The sequence below is a fragment of the Hyla sarda genome, chromosome 3 (assembly GCF_029499605.1).
Source record: "Hyla sarda isolate aHylSar1 chromosome 3, aHylSar1.hap1, whole genome shotgun sequence".
Taxonomy (NCBI): Eukaryota; Metazoa; Chordata; class Amphibia; order Anura; family Hylidae; genus Hyla; species Hyla sarda.
Genome location: NC_079191.1, coordinates 441,599,000 through 441,619,525, shown reverse-complemented (window position 1 = coordinate 441,619,525; position 20,526 = coordinate 441,599,000). Strand labels below are relative to the sequence as shown.

At 44.0% G+C, this 20,526-nt stretch overlaps 2 protein-coding genes across 6 annotated transcripts in view; both read left to right on the top strand.

The window, feature by feature from the left end:
* DAAM2 (dishevelled associated activator of morphogenesis 2) overlaps positions 1-11,210 on the top strand; it is a 314,170-nt gene extending 302,960 nt beyond the window's left edge. For all 5 annotated transcript variants that reach the window (XM_056568637.1, XM_056568633.1, XM_056568634.1 and 2 more), the window contains 2 exons: positions 4,045-4,215; positions 8,063-11,210. In XM_056568637.1, coding sequence (XP_056424612.1) covers positions 4,045-4,215; positions 8,063-8,278 — 387 coding nt within the window. In that variant the 3' untranslated portion in view covers positions 8,279-11,210. The remainder of the gene's footprint in view (positions 1-4,044; positions 4,216-8,062) is intronic.
* Positions 10,265-19,467, top strand: LOC130361091 (uncharacterized). The gene is made up of 5 exons (XM_056563657.1): positions 10,265-10,377; positions 10,431-10,604; positions 16,061-16,116; positions 16,955-17,295; positions 17,423-19,467. Exons 1-5 carry the CDS (start codon positions 10,265-10,267, stop codon positions 18,152-18,154), a joined length of 1,416 nt encoding a protein of 471 aa, XP_056419632.1. The 3' UTR covers positions 18,155-19,467.
* Positions 19,468-20,526: the final 1,059 nt, after the last annotated feature.

Below are 20,526 nucleotides of genomic sequence, written 5' to 3'. Positions count from 1 at the left end.
CCCCCATTAGATAGAAGCCCACTGGATGTAAGGTATCCCCCATTAGATAAAATCCCATTGTAGGTAGGTAAGGAATATTAGGTAGATGCCCCCAGTAGTTTAGCAGGGAATCCAACCAATTAGGTAGAAGCCCCCCAGTAGGTAGGGAATCCCCCATTAGGTAAAAGCCCCTTGTAGGTAGGTAAGTAATCCACCCCCACCCAAGAAGGTAGAGAATCCCCGATTTGGCAGAAGTGCCCAGTGTATAGGGAATCCCCTCCTATTAGGTAGAAGCCTCCAGTATTTAGGGAATCCCTCATATTAGGCAGAAGCCCCCAGTATGTAGGGAATCCCTGCTATTCGGTAGAGGCCCTCAATATCTAGGAAATCCCCTCCTATTAGATAGAAGCCCCAAGTGGATAATTGGTAGGGAATCTCCTTATTAAATAGAAGCCCCCAGTAGGTAGGGAAACCCTCGTATTGGGTAGAAGCCCTTAAATGTTAGGTAGGTAGGGAATCCCCTCCTATTAGGTAGAAGCCCCCAGAGTATAAGTAGGTAGGATAAGGCCTCTACTCTGTTAGTGGTGCAGGACCTGCTGCCCAATGAAATGACGTCATCACACGGCAGGTCCTGCACCTCTCCGGATAACAGAGGCCTCAGTGCGGGAGCTGAGGAAAGGGGAGAGGATTTTTTTTTATGGTCTTCAGGTATCGGAATGGGTATTGGGGACATTTGCAGGAGCACAAGTATTGTGCAAATATTCGGTATCGGGGCCAATACCCAGTATCAGTATCTCTTTTTGTTCCACTCATGTGCTGCTCTCCCTGTGTCAGCTCTGCCATTATATTCATGCATCAGGAGGCTCAGAATGAACAGTTCTATGGGTCTGATCCCAGAAGCATTGTGTTCATAGATGTCGGTGAGAGATAGAAACAAGTGACTATTATAAGTCTGAGGGTCTGCGGGGCCCCCGCGGGGAGGATACGGCTCGGTGGCGTTTTACGGGAGGGCTGTGTTTATCGCTGAGGCCGGAGAATATTGGGAACAGCGCGTTCCTGCCGGATGAATGTTTATTTTACATTTCGCTTTCTTTTACCCTCTATAATCCTCACAGTAAGCAGAGTCTTTAGAAAGTGAGAGTCCTGGCGCTCGGACTGACAGGTCTCCGGGGTCTGTGGGTTTTAGTCCTGGCAGAGCTCGTGGCAACCAGCGCTACAGAGGGGGAATCACTGGCATCGGGCGCCGGGGTGAGATCACCGGGCAGGACGCCCTCTGTTCTCTCTTAAAGGGACACAAAACCTGCAGCCACCTTCCCTGGTGAATACAATCTATTCATGAATACAGAGGTTATCCAAGATCAGGAAAACTGGTCTAACAATAACAGCGCCACACTTGTCCTCAGGTTGTCTGGGATATTACATCTCAACTCCATTCACTTCAATGGAAATGAGCTGCAATACCACATGCAAACTGAGGGCAAGGGTGGCGATGTTTCCGGACAAAAGCAATTATGTTTTTCTAGTTCTGGATAACCCCTTTAATATAGTCTAATGCTCTCTGTTATCAGCCATTGCAGACTAGGCCGACAGCTCTCTTGACCCCCCCTTCCTCCATGCACTGTCAATCCCCTCATACACATGCATGTGCCGCTCAGAAAACAGCTGTCCCTCCAGATCCCCCCATGTACACGGACGCTTGGCCTGACCAACAGCTTTCTATCCCAATCCACCCATACACAAGCACGTTTTACAGTTATCTCTTCTTACCCCTGCATATGCATGCACGCTCAGCTAACAACTTTCTCTCCCAATCCCATTATATACATGCACGCTCAGCTAACAACTATCTCTCCCAATCCCATTATATACATGCACGCTCAGCTAACAACTATCTCTCCCAATCCCATTATATACATGCACGCTCAGCTAACAACTATCTCTCCCAATCCCATTATATACATGCACGCTCATTTTACAACTATCTCTCCCAATCCCATTATATACAGGCACGCTCATTTTACAACTATCTCTCCCAATCCCATTATATACATGCACGCTCAGCTAACAGCTATCTCTCCTAATCTCACATATACATGAACACTCAGTTTACAGCTATCTCTCCTAATCTCACATATACATGCACGCTCAGTTTACAGCTATCTCTCCTAATCTCACATATACATGAACGCTCAGTTTACAGCTATTTCTCTCCCAATCTCTCATATACATGCATGCTCAGCCAATAGCTATCTCTGTAAATCTCTCCTTACACATGCACGCTGATCCCTCCCAGTCCCCCCATTCACATAAACACTCTGCTCAGTTGACAGCCGTCTCCTCCAATCCCCCCACATATATGCACGCTCACCAGGACTGACCATGTAGGCTTTGAGGGCTCATTTCCATATGAACTGCTGGAGCAGCTCCTTAGGGGCCGTCCAGGATGCTCAGATTTATGGGGCCCTCCCTATTCATGGGTTCCCTTTAAGGTTCATGCTGGGTGTTCCTGGATTCCTAGTAACCGGAGCTCAGACCAATAAACTTCAATATCTGTCCCATCAATAACATTGTGTCTGCACAGAACATCTCATAAAAGTCCTGAGCAGCCAATCAGGATGCAGCGGCCCATGAAGTTACTTTACATCCAATCAGGGGGAAGCGGGATTATTTCCAACCTGAAGCCTCAGCCAATCAGGAAGCAGATGTGTGAGGTAGAAGTCTGCGCCAAACGCAAAGGGATTCAGCCAAATATAACTTGGAGGACGCAAGATAACAATAAATTATGAATGTGCGCAGTACGGAATATTCTCCAGTGTAAACCTGCACCAGGGCTATAAAGAAGTCTAATAATCCAGATCCATCCAGAACTGCCATGTGATCATTTCAGAACAAGGACCCAGATGAAGCTACTTTTTGAATAGAAAGAATATAAAACATTAAATTCTCCGTTATTAGTTCTAACAATAACAGCGCCACACTTGTCCTCAGGTTGTCTGGGATATTACATCTCAACTCCATTCACTTCAATGGAAATGAGTTGCAATACCACATGCAAACTGAGGGCAAGGGTGGCGATGTTTCCGGACAAAAGCAATTATGTTTTTCTAGTTCTGGATAACCCCTTTAATACAGTCTAATGCTCTCTGTTATCAGCCATTGCAGACTAGGCCGACAGCTCTCTTGACCCCCCCTTCCTCCATGCACTGTCAATCCCCTCATACACATGCATGTGCCGCTCAGAAAACAGCTGTCCCTCCAGATCCCCCCATGTACACGGACGCTTGGCCTGACCAACAGCTTTCTATCCCAATCCACCCATACACAAGCACGTTTTACAGTTATCTCTTCTTACCCCTGCATATGCATGCACGCTCAGCTAACAACTATCTCTCCCAATCCCATTATATACATGCACGCTCAGCTAACAACTATCTCTCTCAATCCCATTATATACATGCACGCTCAGCTAACAACTATCTCTCTCAATCCCATTATATACATGCACGCTCAGCTAACAACTATCTCTCCCAATCCCATTATATACATGCACGCTCATCTTACAACTATCTCTCCCAATCCCATTATATACATGCACGCTCATCTTACAACTATCTCTCCCAATCCCATTATATACATGCACGCTCAGCTTACAACTATCTCTCCCAATCCCATTATATACATGCACGCTCAGCTTACAACTATCTCTCCCAATCCCATTATATACATGCACGCTCAGCTAACAACTAACCCTCCCAATCCCATTATATACATGCACGCTCAGCTAACAACTATCTCTCCCAATCCCATTATATACATGCACGCTCATTTTACAACTATCTCTCCTAATCCCATTATATACATGGACGCTCAGCTAACAACTATCTCTCCCAATCCCATTTTATACATGCACGCTCAGCTAACAACTATCTCTCCCAATCCCATCATATACATGGACGCTCAGCTAACCACTATCTAACATTAATAGTATAAAATAATAATGATGATAAATAATAATAATAATAATATTCACCATCCCTGACTGTCTCTATTTTTCCATTATTTCAGTTTTCCAAAGCAATGAAACATTTTGGAGAATCCGAGGGTAAAATGCAGCCGGATGAGTTTTTCGGCATTTTCGATCTTTTCCTGCAGTCGTTTTCCGAGGCCAAACAAGATTTGGAGAATATGAGAAAAAAGAAGGAAGAGGAAGAACGCCGGGCTCGGATGGAAGCCATGGTGAGACTGCAGGATTGTTGTGTTACATACTCTCCAGTGTTCCCTCCAACTGTTGCAAAACTACAACTCCCAGCGTGCTTGGAAAGCCAAAGACTGTCCGGGGCCGGGCATGTTGGGAGTTGTGGTTTTGCAACAGCTGGAGGATCAATGCTTGGAAAATACTGCTCTAAGCACTGGAGGTGTAAAGAGCTGTAATGCTTTGTGTTACCTGCGGGGGAGCTGTAAGTAATTGTGAAACTCGTCTTGAGCATGTATGGTGGCCCTCAAATTTTCAAAGAACCTTTGTGCTCACCTTGAGGTCCCAGAATGTAGAAATTCTTATTTATAATATGACCCAGGCTATGTCTTTTACTCAAAGAATTAACGAAAAACCATGGGGCCCCCCTGTCTATAGCCCTCAGCATCTGAATGGCCGGACTCAATGGTTCATACCTTCATGGGCCCCTTCTGCTGCACCTCCTGTCACTCTCTCCTGCTGCACCTCCCATTACTGTTGTCACCCTCCCTTCTGCTGCACCTCCAGTCACTGCTGTCACCCTCCCTATTGCTGCCCCTCCTGTCACCCTCCCTCCTGTTGCTCCTCCTGTTGCCCTCCCTCCTGCCCCTCCTGTCACCTTTCTTCCTTCTGCCCCTCCTGTCACCCTCCCTCCTGTTTCACCTCCTGCTGCCCCTCCTGCTGCCCCTCCTGTCACCCTCCCTCCTGTTGCACCTCCTGTCGCCCTCACTCCTGCGGCCCCTCCTGTCACCCTCCTCCTGCAGCCCCTCCTGTCACCCTCCCTCCTGTTGCACCTCCTGTCACCCTCACTCCTGCGGCCCCTCCTGTCACCCTCCTCCTGCGGCCCCTCCTGTCACCCTCCTCCTGCGGCCCCTCCTGTCATCCTCCCTCCTGCTGCCCCTCCTGTCATCCTCCCTCCTGCTGCCCCTCCTTTTACCCTCAATGGTTCATACCTTCATGGGCCCCTTCTGCTGCGCCTCCCGTCACTCTCTCCTGCTGCACCTCCCATTACTGCTGTCACCCTCCCTATTGCTGCCCCTCCTGTCACCTTTCTTCCTTCTGCCCCTCCTGTCACCCTCCCTCCTGTTGCACCTCCTGTTGCCCTCCCTCCTGCCCCTCCTGTCACCCTCCCTCCTGCTGCCCCTCCTGTCACCCTCCCTCCTGCTGCCCCTCCTGTCACCCTCCCTCCTGCTGCCCCTCCTGTCACCCTCATTCCTGCTGCCCCTCCTGTCACCTTCCCTCCTGTTGCCGCTTCTGTTGCCCTCCCTCTTGTTGCTCCTCCTGTCCCCCTCCTTCCTGCTGCCCCTCCTGTTGCCCTCCCTGTCGCCCTCTGTCACCCTCTCTCCAAAAAGGCAAAAAATAAAAAATAACCACCTGCCCCCCCCCCAATAAAAATGTAAAATCCCCCCATGAATAAACATGTTTGTATAACTATAAAATATCACATTCCTGATCCCACACGAAAAATGGGGAGTTGAATAGGAGACCTCAATTTGTTCGCTCAGATAAGGCGCAGAGGCCAGAAGAAGTGCACGATAGGGCACATATATTGCCAGACCGCACTCCCTGCCCCTCTTGTTTCGCCTCCTCTCTATCTCTTCATGTTGTTTATGTGACTGCAAATGGTGAGTGTCCATCTCTACTGCAGTATAATAGTGACACCTGCTGGTAGTGGTGGGTAAAGCAGGCAATACACAATCTGCATCCAAAATGAAGTAGTGACATCACTGAGAATACAGTCTATCCTTCACTAGAGATCAGCGGTGACATCACTGAGAATACAGCCTATCCATCACTAGAGATCAGCGGTGACATCACTGAGAATACAGCCTATCCATTACTAGAGATCAGCGGTGACATCACTGAGAATACAGTCTATCCATCACTAGAGATCAGCGGTGACATCACTGAGAATACAGCCTATCCATCACTAGAGATCAGCGGTGACATCACTGAGAATACATCCTATCCATCACTAGAGATCAGCGGTGACATCACTGAGAATACAGCCTATCCAACACTAGAGATCAGCGGTGACATCATTGAGAATACAGCCTATCCATCACTAGAGATCAGCGGTGACATCACTGAGAATACAGCCTATCCATCACTAGAGATCAGCGGTGACATCACTGAGAATACAGCCTATCCATCACTAGAGATCAGCAGTGACATCACTGAGAATACAGCCTATCCATCCCTAGAGATCAGCGGTGACATCACTGAGAATACAGCCTATCCATCACTAGAGATCAGCGGTGACATCACTGAGAATACAGCCTATCCATCACTAGAGATCAGCGGTGACATCACTGAGAATACAGCCTATCCATCACTAGAGATCAGCGGTGACATCACTGAGAATACAGCCTATCCATCACTAGAGATCAGCGGTGACATCACTGAGAATACAGCCTATCCAACACTAGAGATCAGCGGTGACATCACTGAGAATACAGCCTATCCATCACTAGAGATCAGCAGTGACATCACTGAGAATACAGCCTATTCATTCACTAGAGATCAGCGGTGACATCACTGAGAATACAGCCTATCCATCACTAGAGATCAGCGGTGACATCACTGAGAATACAGCCTATCCATCACTAGAGATCAGCGGTGACATCACTGAGAATACAGCCTATCCATCACTAGAGATCAGCGGTGACCTCACTGAGAATACAGCCTATCCATCACTAGAGATCAGCGGTGACATCACTGAGAATACAGCCTATCCATCACTAGAGATCAGCGGTGACATCACTGAGAATACAGCCTATCCATCACTAGAGATCAGCGGTGACATCACTGAGAATACAGCCTATCCATCACTAGAGATCAGCGGTGACATAACTGAGAATACAGCCTATCCATCACTAGAGATCAGCGGTGACATCACTGAGAATACAGCCTATCCATCACTAGAGATCAGCAGTGACATCACTGAGAATACAGCCTATCCATCACTAGAGATCAGCGGTGACATCACTGAGAATACAGCCTATCCATCACTAGAGATCAGCGGTGACATCACTGAGAATACAGCCTATCCATCACTAGAGATCAGCGGTGACATCACTGAGAAAACAGTCTATCCATCACTAGAGATCAGCGGTGACATCACTGAGAAAACAGCCTATCCATCACTAGAGATCAGCGGTGACATCACTGAGACTACAGCCTATCCATCACTAGAGATCAGCGGTGACATCACTGAGAATACAGCCTATCCATCACTAGAGATCAGCGGTGACATCACTGAGAATACAGCCTATCCATCACTAGAGATCAGCGGTGACATCACTGAGAATACAGCCTATCCATCACTAGAGATCAGCAGTGACATCACTGAGAATACAGCCTATCCATCACTAGAGATCAGCGGTGACATCACTGAGAATACAGCCTATCCATCACTAGAGATCAGCGGTGACATCACTGAGAATACAGCCTATCCATCACTAGAGATCAGCGGTGACATCACTGAGAAAACAGTCTATCCATCACTAGAGATCAGCGGTGACATCACTGAGAAAACAGCCTATCCATCACTAGAGATCAGCGGTGACATCACTGAGACTACAGCCTATCCATCACTAGAGATCAGCGGTGACATCACTGAGAATACAGCCTATGCATCACTAGAGATCAGCGGTGACATCACTGAGAATACTGCCTATCCATCACTAGAGATCAGCGGTGACATCACTGAGAATACAGCCTATCCATCACTAGAGATCAGCGGTGACATCACTGAGAATACAGCCTATCCATTCACTGTTGATGTATTAATATTTTGAGGTTGTTATATTATATTGTTATATTATATAATTGTTTTTTTCTGTGTTGCAGCTTAAGGATCAGCGGGAGAGGGAGCGGCGGCTTAAGAAATCCAAGGCCGGCAGTATATCGGAAGAAGGGGGCGAGTTTGACGATTTGGTGTCGGCCTTAAGATCGGGAGAAGTCTTCGATAAGGACATATCCAAACTTAAGAGGAACCGGAAACGCTCTGGGAACCAACTTCTGGACACTAGCAGAGAGCGGGCGGTGACGAAGCTAAATTATTAGGAACGTGCGGTAGAGACGTTGGGTGGTGGTAAGGACCATGGCGGTTGGAGGACGACTCGCGCTCACCGGACGCTGCTCTGCGCAACCAAGGAACTTTACCTCTGAGTGACTGAGATCATTCCCGCCATAGCTTGATGGTCAAGCTTATAGAAGTGCCTCAGGGGAGAATCAGAACGGACCAGGTCCACGTCTACAAGACCTGCGGGAGGCGCCACTCCTAGTACCGGCTCGCCTGCCGCAGTCACGCATTACAAGTGCCAAATATTTTAAAACATTTTTTTTGCACTGTCTTAAACCTTCATAAGTATTGGTATCTTGTACAGTATCAACCAGACGACTACAAAGTCCCCAAAAAACATTACGCCCAAACTGGGGCCAAAAATAGATGGAAACTAAAGACATCCAGTTTTTTTTTTTTACTCTGCAAGAAATAGTCCGAACGGGTCTGGTATCCCCCCCCCCCCCCTTTCCTCCTCCTGTCATGTACGGGACCTCGCACAAACCTACTCTCTGTAATTCCAGGACCGTCTCCAAGATCTATAAACCACTGTACGATTGCAACATGTTGTGCACTTTTTACCTTTCTTCATGTGTTGCCATGGTTAGTATTGGCTCCCGGGACGCTGACACGCGAAGGGCCAACTTGGAAACATTTCAGCTGCCTCAACAAAAGCACAAACGTTTCGTAACCGTAAAAACAAAAAAAAATACAAAAAACAAAACGCATCGTCAGGTTCTCCAACCCAACGTTCTCCCGGCCAGATATCCTTGAGCCGACGCGTGGAAGAGCCAAAAATAGTCTTGTCGAGGAACATCGGGAGCCTTATTGGAAACAGAGGTTTAAGGGGAGAACCGAGAGGAGTGAAGGTCTCGGTCGTGATATTAGACTGTTGTTGACCTCAAGTTGACGTTCCGGAAGAAGGACATGGTTAGATGAAGAACACCGGTGGACTGTTTGGAGGTTCTGATGGAAAGTTCTTGTCTGTGAGAAGTCTAGAACCCATGGGGGTGCCACCATATTTGGAAAGAAGAACCAAACAAAAGTTGCAAATATTACGATGTTTAGATCAGTGGTCTCAAATTGTGGCCCTCCAGATGTTGCATAACTTCAACTCCCAGCATGCCCGGACAGCCAAATACCTGTCTGCCTCCTCCAGAGGATCCACACTGATCAAGAAAGGTATATTAAGGATTCCCTTTTGCAAAACTTCAACTCCCATCATGCCCGGACAGCCGTTGGCTGTCCGGGCATGCTGGGAGTTGAAGTTTTGCAGCATCTGGAGGGCCGCAGTTTGAGACCACTGGTTTAGATGGAGAAATATCTAGGTAAAATCTGGATATTCTCAACTTGGATGAAAATGGAGACTTCTCGTCTTGGATAAGTTTCTTGAGCATGAGACGCTACAGAACTGTAATGGTGGTTGAAGACTTAGATCTACTGGAGAGTTGTCTTCAGTGGTGATCGTAGACTTGGGTCTACTTGAGAATCGTCTTCAATGGTGGTTGTAGACTTGGATCTACTGCAGAGTTGTCATCAATGGCGGACAAAGACTTGGATCTATTAGAGAATCGTCTTTAATGGTGGTTGTAGACTGGGATCTACTGGAGAGTTGTCGTCAATGGTGGACGAAGACTTGGATCTACTGGAGAATTGTCTTTAATGTTGATCGTAGACTTGGATCTACTGGAGAGTTGTCTTCGATGGTGGTCATAGATGGGTTCTACTGGAGAGTTGTCTTCAATGGTGGACGAAGACTTGGATCTACTGGAGAATCGTCTTTAATGTTGATCGTAGACTTGGATCTACTGGAGAGTTGTCTTCGATGGTGGTCATAGATGGGATCTACTGGAGAGTTGTCTTCAATGGTGGACGAAGACTTGGATCTACTGGAGAGTTGTCTTCAATGGTGGTCGTAGACTTGGATCTACTGGAAAGTTGTCTCGAATGGTGGTCTTAGGCTTGGATCAACTGGAGAATCCTCTTCAATGGTGGTCGTAGACTTGATTCTATTGGATAGTTGCTACAGCCTTGTAAACCTTAAGAGACCGTTCAGTGATGGAAATATTTTCGAGAAGTCTTGGATCACTGGTGGCAAGAGGTGCTGTGGAATATTCTAGTATCAACTTTATACTCAATCTTTGGTGTATCCAGGACTAAGGTCTACATGAGAGATGGGGCAGTGAACTGTCTGGATGCTGGACAGTACAGTAATGGAGGCCACTTGTTTTTGAGGACCATCGGGGTCAATAGTAAACTTGCACCTGCATTCGCCCATATGCCGGCTATAGTCTTGGGTCTATTAGAGGAGAACGTTGTGTCATTACTGTAATGTCCTCCACATCCCCCACCACATCATGACTGGACCTGGAACCAAAGCACTTACCCTGGAGCTCCGTGGAAAATGTGGCCCCTGGTACTCTCTGTGGCAATAATATATATAGGTGACTGGTTTTGATGTAAGTTTCCTTTTTTACCAGGTTTTTGACTTATAAAAGGGAAGTAAAAAGTGACAGAAAATATTTGGAGCCGCATATGAAATTGTGCAGCTGTTTTTATACTTCGGGGGACGTGCCATAAGCCATACGGGAAGCAAATATTTTTGTACATTTGGCTTCAGAGTTTTCTGTAGGGAAGATTGACAGGAAACAGGGAAATTCTGGTAATATTTTATCTTCTATATAAGACTTGCAGGGCGAGGTGTCTGAGATGGCGGCTTCCTCTTCTATACAGTAAAGCTGCACACCAGGAGGAGGCCAGAGAGAAAAGTGCTGGAGGCAGGGTTACCCCATAAGAAAGATTGGATACATTTATATAATCCAAGACCTCAATATAGGAAATGATACAATGTATAACATGTCACACAACACATACAGTATAAATACACAACACATACAGTATAAATACACAACACATACAGTATACATACACAACACATACAGTATAAATACACAACACATACAGTATACACAACACATACAGTATAAATACACAACACATACAGTATAAATACACAACACATACAGTATAAATACACAACACATACAGTATAAAAACACAACACAAACAGTATACACAACACATACAGTATAAATACACAACACATACAGTATAAAAACACAACACATACAGTATACACAACACATACAGTATAAATACACAACACATACAGTATACACAACACATACAGTATAAATACACAACACATACAGTATAAATACACAACACATACAGTATACATACACAACACAATCAGTATAAATACACAACACATACAGTATAAATACACAACACAAACAGTATAAATACACACAACACATACAGTATAAATACACAACACATACAGTGTAAATACACAACACATACAGTGTAAATACACAACACATACAGTATAAATACACAACACATACAGTATAAATACACAACACATACAGTATACATACACAACACAATCAGTATAAATACACAACACATACAGTATAAATACACAACACATACAGTATAAATACACAACACATACAGTATACACAACACATACAGTATACATACACAACACAATCAGTATAAATACACAACACATACAGTATAAATACACAACACATACAGTATAAATACACAACACATACAGTATAAATACACAACACATACAGTATACACAACACAATCAGTATAAATACACAACACATACAGTATAAATACTCAACACATACAGTATAAAAACACAACACATACAGTATACACAACACATACAGTATAAATACACAACACATACAGTATAAATACACAACACATACAGTATAAAAACACAACACATACAGTATAAATACACAACACATACAGTATAAATACACAACACATACAGTATACACAACACATACAGTATAAATACACAACACATACAGTATAAATACACAACACATACAGTATACACAACACATACAGTATAAATACACAACACATACAGTATAAATACACAACACATACAGTATACACAACACATACAGTATAAATACACAACACATACAGTATAAATACACAACACATACAGTATACACAACACATACAGTGTAAATACACAACACATACAGTATAAATACACAACACATACAGTATAAATACACAACACATACAGTATAAAAACACAACACATACAGTATAAATACACAACACATACAGTATAAATACACAACACATACAGTATAAATACACAACACATACAGTATACACAACACATACAGTATAAATACACAACACATACAGTATAAATACACAACACATACAGTATACACAACACATACAGTATAAATACACAACACATACAGTATAAATACACAACACATACAGTATACACAACACATACAGTGTAAATACACAACACATACAGTATAAATACACAACACATACAGTATAAATACACAACACATACAGTATAAAAACACAACACATACAGTATAAATACACAACACATACAGTATAAATACACAACACATACAGTATACACAACACATACAGTATACACAACACATACAGTATACACAACATAGGGAGATGTTCTTCTGCAAATGATAAATTGAGTCATTAAATAGGGGAAAGTTCTGAAACTTATAAACTTAGTTTCTCTATAAATTTTTTAGCACTTTCAAAAAGATCTCTGCTTACTGAAAAAGAATAACCCAGAATCTAAGACCCGGGGGGCTTGTTACAGTGTATACAGTCTATACTACAGTGTGTATCATCTGGGAGAATGTATGTAGAATAGTCTGGACTAAATGATATTTCCCACCAGTTTTCCCCTCTGCAGGCTCCATTTCTAACCTTCAGTTATCCTTGAGCTGGTGGTATAGACTATCTGCTATGATGTCTCCATATACTGCACACAGAAGAGAGGATCCTGCTCCTCTATATCTCTATAGTACACCCTCAGAAGAGAGGATCCTGCTCCTCTATATCTCTATAGTACACCCTCAGAAGAGAGGATCCTACTCCTCTATATCTCTATAGTACACCCTCAGAAGAGAGGATCCTACTCCTCTATATCTCTATAGTACACCCTCAGAAGAGAGGATCCTACTCCTCTATATCTCTATAGTACACCCTCAGAAGAGAGGATCCTGCTCCTCTATATCTCTATAGTACACCCTCAGAAGAGAGGATCCTGCTCCCCAATATCTCTATAGTACACCCTCAGAAGAGAGGAGCCTGCTCCCCTATATCTCTATAGTACACCCTCAGAAGAGAGGATCCTGCTCTTCTATATCTCTATAGTACACCCTCAGAAGAGAGGATCCTGCTCCTCTATATCTCTATAGTACACCCTCAGAAGAGAGGATCCTGCTCCTCTATATCTCTATAGTACACCCTCAGAAGAGAGGATCCTACTTCTCTATAGTACACCCTCAGAAGAGAGGATCCTCCTCCTCTATATCTCTATAGTACACCCTCAGAAGAGAGGATCCTGCTCCTCTATATCTCTACAGTACACCCTCAGAAGAGAGGATTCTGCTCCTCTATATCTCTATAGTACAACCTCAGAAGAGAGGATCCTGCTCCTCTATATCTTTATAGTACACCCTCAGAAGAGAGGATCCTGCTCCTCTATATCTCTATAGTACACCCTCAGAAGAGAGGATCCTGCTCCTCTATATCTCTATAGTACACCCTCAGAAGAGAGGATCCTGCTCCTCTATATCTCTATAGTACACCCTCAGAAGAGAGGATCCTGCTCCTCTATATCTCTATAGTACACCCTCAGAAGAGAGGATCCTGCTCCTCTATATCTCTATAGTACACACTCAGAAGAGAGGATCCTGCTCCTCTATATATCTATAGTACACCCTCAGAAGAGAGGATCCTGCTCCTCTATATCTCTATAGTACACCCTCAGAAGAGAGGATCCTGCTCCTCTATATCTCTATAGTACACCCTCAGAAGATAGAATACTGCTCCTCTATATCTCTATAGTACACCCTCAGAAGAGAGGATCCTGCTCCTCTATATCTCTATAGTACACCCTCAGTAGAGAGGATCCTGCTCCTCTATATCTCCCTCAGAAGCAGCATGAAAGACATTATAGAGCAGTACAAGCTGTAAATCCAGCACTAGGGGAGATACTAGAGCTTCTCTGTGTCTTAACCTCTGTCTCATTCTGCAGCTCCCTCCTCCTCTCCAAAGACATCTAGGGACAGCTGTAACTTGATCCTTCAGGGAGCTAATCCATCCAATCTCCCTTTAAATGGTGACTCTTATTAAAACTAATTTTTGCTCTTGCCCTCCTTATGGTAAATAAAAAATATTTCTAATATACTTTGTTTAAAAAAAAAAAAAAAAGACGTTTTCTATGTTTTATTTGTGCTTAAAAAGCTCCAGAGCACCCCCCCCCCCCGCCCATCTTAAACACAGACTTAGGACCGAAGTCCAAACACAGGAAGTGCAGCCTGGAGTGCTGAGGGGGGGGGGGGTATCCAGCCTCATCCAATCATAGCTCCTCTCACACTTAACTGCCATATGCTGTTGGTTGGACACACCCCCTCAGCACTCCAGGCTGCACTTCCTGTGTTTGGACTTCGGTCCTAAGTCTGTGTATGTGATGGGGGAAAATGTGCTCTGGAGCTTTTTTAAGCACAAATAAAACATAGAAAACTAAGGAGTGTAATAGCAAAAAATTTGTTTTAATAAGAGGGCCCATTTAAGGGGAGATTGGATGGATTAGCTCCATGAGGGATCAAGTTACAGCTGCCCCTAGATGTCTATGGAGAGGAGTGGAGGAGGGAGCTGCAATAGCAAAAATTAGTTTTAATGAGAGTGCCCATTTAAATGTAAGCAAGAATGCTCTCATTCATTGATAGCAAGCAGAGATCTTGAAAATCGAATTGATATAGTCTCTTTTGGAAAGTTGCAGAGCTTTTTATGTGCAGGAGATGATTGTAGAGTCCTGTGAGGGCGCGCGGTCGGCTGCGGGGATCCACCGGCTGAGAATTTAGGGCAGATTGATGCAGTGAATGGAGTCCTCTCTCGGGTGGTCTTTATATGTAAGTGGTGTAGACTGTGGGATGTGTATGTCGATGGATGTGATGTCTGGTGATGGATCCAGCCATGTTACAGCAGGTGACCTTCACACCAGACCCTATGGCAGTGTTTCCCAACCAGGGTGCCTCCAGCTGTTGCAAAACTACAACTCCCAGCATGCCCGGACAGCCGAAGGCTGTCCGGGCATGCTGGGAGTTGTAGTTTTGCAACAGCTGGAGGCACCCTGGTTGGGAAACACTGCCCTATGGCTTGCAGACCATTATGTGTGCCGCTGATCTCCGGCTGGGCTGCCGCTCATCGCTCTGAGTAATGTATTTATATATTACTGTAACCTGTGGCTGTGGCTATGTTCAGCAGCACAGAGTATTTCAGGAGCAGAGATCGAGGCAGCATCAGGATGTACAGAAGAGAATGGAAGTCACAGGCTGAGAACGACATTGCGGAAGAGGCAGGGTGCCAGCAGCACAGAGTATTTAAAGGGGTACTCCAGTGGAAAACATTTTTAAAACATTTTTTTTTCATAAATCAATTGGTGACAGAAAGTTAGGGTGCGTTCACACGTCGGAATTCAAGAGGAATTCGAGCAGAAAAAATTACGTCCGAAAAATCAAAATTTAATTTCGCGCGGAAATGCACGCGGAATTACGCGCGGGAAGGGGAGGGTTTGTGGGAGGGCCAAATCGGCCATTTTATGATTGTGTTAGTCAGAAATTAGTTTCTTAATAATTAATATCATTAGTTTCGCTCATTTTTAACAGATTTTGGAAAGACAGCACTTTGCTCTGCTTCTATCTTGTCCTAAAATGGCTGACGAGTAAAAAAAAGGGTGGAGTGTGGGGTGGAGAATGGGTGTCATCCTTTTTCCATGGGCTGTCTCTTCTACATTTTTCAGCGCGAATTCCGTGCGGAAATGATCTCGGGCGTAAATTTTTTTTCCATTGACTTCAATTGAATTCTGCTAGCGGAATTTACGCTGTGTGAACAGGACAGCGGAAATTACATTACAGCCAATGGCAGAGGAGATGGCAATTCTTTCGGAGCGGAGAATTCAAGAGGAATTACTCTAGTAAATTCCTCTTGAATTCCGACGTGTGAACGGGCCCTTAAACAGATTTGTAAATGACTTCTATAAAAAAAAATTAGTAATTTACAAATGTGTTGAACTTTCTGGCACCAGTTGGTTTAAAAAAATATATAATAATAATTGTTTTTCACCGGAGTACCCCTTTAAGGAGGGGATAGCTCTAATCTTGTGGAGGGTCACAGACTGGGAGCTACATAGTAGAAGGAAAAAGAGTCCTCCCAGCGGCACAGAGTATTTCAGGAGAGAAGTGTGCTGCTCTTATATATGAGGTCACAGACTGTTATATAGAGGGAGGGGTTGGTTCTCCAGGAGCACAGAGTATTTTAGGAGAGGTCACAGACTGTTATATAGAGGGAGGGGTTGGTTCTCCATCAGCGCAGAGTATTTTAGGAGAGGTCACAGACTGTTATATAGAGGGGGGGGGGGGGCAGGGTTCTCCAGCAGCACAGAGTATTTTAGGAGAGGTCACAGACTGTTATATAGAGGGAGGGGTTGGTTCTCCAGCAGCACAGAGTATTTTAGGAGAGGTCACAGACTGTTATATAGAGGGAGGGGTAGGGTTCTCCAGGAGCACAGAGTATTTCAGGAGAGGTCACAGACTGTTATATAGAGGGAGGGGCAGGGTTCTCCAGCAGTACAGAGTATTTCAGGAGAGGTCACAGACTGTTATATAGAGGGAGGGGTTGGTTCTCCAGGAGCACAGAGTATTTTAGGAGAGGTCACAGACTGTTATATAGAGGGAGGGGTTGGTTCTCCATCAGCGCAGAGTATTTTAGGAGAGGTTACAGACTGTTATATAGAGGGGGGGGGCAGGGTTCTCCAGCAGCACAGAGTATTTTAGGAGAGGTCACAGACTGTTATATAGAGGGAGGGGTTGGTTCTCCAGCAGCACAGAGTATTTCAGGAGAGGTCACAGACTGTTATATAGAGGGAGGGGTTGGTTCTCCAGCAGCACAGAGTATTTCAGGAGAGGTCACAGACTGTTATATAGAGGGAGGGGTAGTGTTCTCCAGCAGTACAGAGTATTTCAGGAGAGGTCACAGACTGTTATATAGAGGGAGGGGTAGTGTTCTCCAGCAGCACAGAGTATTTCAGGAGAGGTCACAGACTGTTATATAGAGGGAGGGGTTGGTTCTCCATCAGCGCAGAGTATTTTAGGAGAGGTTACAGACTGTTATATAGAGGGGGGGGGCAGGGTTCTCCAGCAGCACAGAGTATTTCAGGAGAGGTCACAGACTGTTATATAGAGGGAGGGGTTGGTTCTCCAGGAGCACAGAGTATTTCAGGAGAGGTCACAGACTGTTATATAGAGGGAGGGGTTGGTTCTCCAGGAGCACAGAGTATTTTAGGAGAGGTCACAGACTGTTATATAGAGGGAGGGGTTGGTTCTCCAGCAGCACAGAGTATTTCAGGAGAGGTCACAGACTGTTATATAGAGGGAGGGGTTGGTTCTCCATCAGCGCAGAGTATTTTAGGAGAGGTTACAGACTGTTATATAGAGGGGGGGGGGCAGGGTTCTCCAGCAGCACAGAGTATTTTAGGAGAGGTCACAGACTGTTATATAGAGGGAGGGGTTGGTTCTCCAGCAGCACAGAGTATTTCAGGAGAGGTCACAGACTGTTATATAGAGGGAGGGGTAGTGTTCTCCAGCAGCACAGAGTATTTCAGGAGAGGTCACAGACTGTTATATAGAGGGAGGGGTTGGTTCTCCAGCAGCACAGAGTATTTCAGGAGCTCTCAGGGCAGAATGGACCCGTCTCCTCAATAGAAGGACAGAATCTTCAGCAGCGCAGAGTGCTTCAGGATTGGCACAAACTAATAAAACAAAAACTTGCAGATAGAAGCAGCACAACGGTGGGGAGGGTCTCACAGTAACACATACACATAAGGCAGTCTTTCCCAACCAGTGTGCCTCCAGCTGTTGCAAAACTACAACACCCATCATGCCCGGACAGCCTTTGGCTGGGAGTTGTAGTTTTGCAACAGCTGGAGGCACTCTGGTTAGAAAACACTGACACAAGGGCATATCCTCAATCCTCTGTGTTCATGTATTACAAGACTTGATAGCAGGGAGAAGTGTCGCCCCCTGCAGGCTGTTTTGGGGGAGACACAGCTGTTGCAGTAATGGGTGCAGTGCCAGAGAAGCAGGGGCCTAAGTCTTCCCCCCCCCTTCTATAGCACTGGTTGGATTGGCAGAATCTTGCAGACTACAACTCCCATCATGCCCTGACCAAAACGGTGGCTTATCTAAAATGATGCAAAACTACAACTCCCATCATGCCCTGACCAAAACGATTGCATACAAGTCTACGAATGTTGCAATAACTAGAACACACAAAGTTGTAAAAAAAAAATGTTTTCAAATGTTGCAAAACACAATGATGGGAGTTGTAGTTTTGCATTATTTGCAGACGTCACGTAATCTCTAAATGTCCATTCATTTTACATTTTATATATATATATATTTTTTTTTTTTGTAGTTTACTGTAAAGTTTTGAGGACAAAGCTGCAAAAGTTGTAACAAGTTTGCACTTTTTTTTTCTGGCTTTAATACAGTTTTCCCAACCAGGGTCCCTCCAGCTGTTGCAAAACTACAACTCCCAGCATGCCCGGACAGCCAACGGCTGTCCGGGCATGCTGGGAGTTGTAGTTTTGCAACAGCCGGAGAGGCAAACTGATTTAGGAAACACTCCTATAATAAAATCTTCCTGCCAGAGAAGTGAGACTTAAAGGGGAACTCATCAGTATTAATATAAAGGGAACCTGTTAATATCCTGTAGATTTTTGTAACATTGTATTTCTTATTGTATGTTAGTAACTGTAGGGGGCGCCGGGGTCCAGTCCTATCCATTCATCTGTACATTATACATGGCGTCATCTTGCCTCCGGCCGGGAGACGCTTTGATTTATTTTTAATTTTAATTTTTAATTTTAATTTTAATTTTTTTTGTTGGCTCAGCTAAAAAAACAACAACATAAAATGACTTAAATTAAATTTGTAGTGAACCTTTAACTGCACCTTTTATTAGAATATACTGTCTTACTAGAGAAAAAAATAAACTTCTATGAATATATAATTTCCCTTCATTTATGTCTGGTGTCTGATTTACCCGCTTCATTTGTGATTGATTCAGAAAATTGCACTGCCTGCAGCTGCCACTAGAGGGAGCTCTCTGCAGACAGTTTCCCTATTGAGTTCAATGTATGGATGGCAGCCATTTCCCCCCTCTATTAGTGGCTGCAGGAAGACAGGAGTTGTATGGTTTAGTGGAATTTTCCCTTTCTACACCTCCATGACGATCACCTGGATCAGTGAGGACGAAGTAAACTTACCCTGCCGGTCAAGAGAAGAAACTTACAATGCTGGTTCGGGGAGAAAATACATGCATGCATCCCTACCCCCGACATATCAACAAACTTGGATGCTGGAGTAGTGAATAAGTAGCTGGTTCTGCATTGAATGAGTTAAAAATAAACTATACTAGTACATATCCTGTTTTTGTCCATTGAATAGGCTTGTTCAGTGAATAAGTACATCTTCAATATTGAGTAAATATTTAATGCTGGTTCAGTGGATAAATGCACCTTTAATACTGAGTAAATATTTAATTCTTGTTTGGTGAATACCTCTTTAAACTGAGTAAATATTTAATACTGGTTCATTGAATAAATGCACCTTTAATTTTAGTAAATATTTAATACTGGTTCATTGAATAAATGCACCTTTAATTTTAGTAAATATTTAATAGTGGTTCAGTGAATAAATGCACCTTTAATTTTAGTAAATATTTAATAGTGGTTCAGTGAATAAATGCACCTTTAATTATAGTAAATATTTAATAGTGGTTCAGTGAATAAATGCACCTTTAATTTTAGTAAATATTTAATAGTGGTTCAGTGAATAAATGCACCTTTAAATTTAGTAAATATTTAATACTAGTTCAGTGAATAAATGCACCTTTAATTTTAGTAAATATTTAATACTGGTACAGTGAATAAATGCACCTTTAATACTGTTAGTATTTAATGTAGGTTCAGTGAATAAATGCACCTTTAATTCTGAGCAAATGTTTAATACTGGTTCAGTAAATAAATTCACCTTTAATACTTAGCAAATATTTAATACTGGTTCAGTAAATA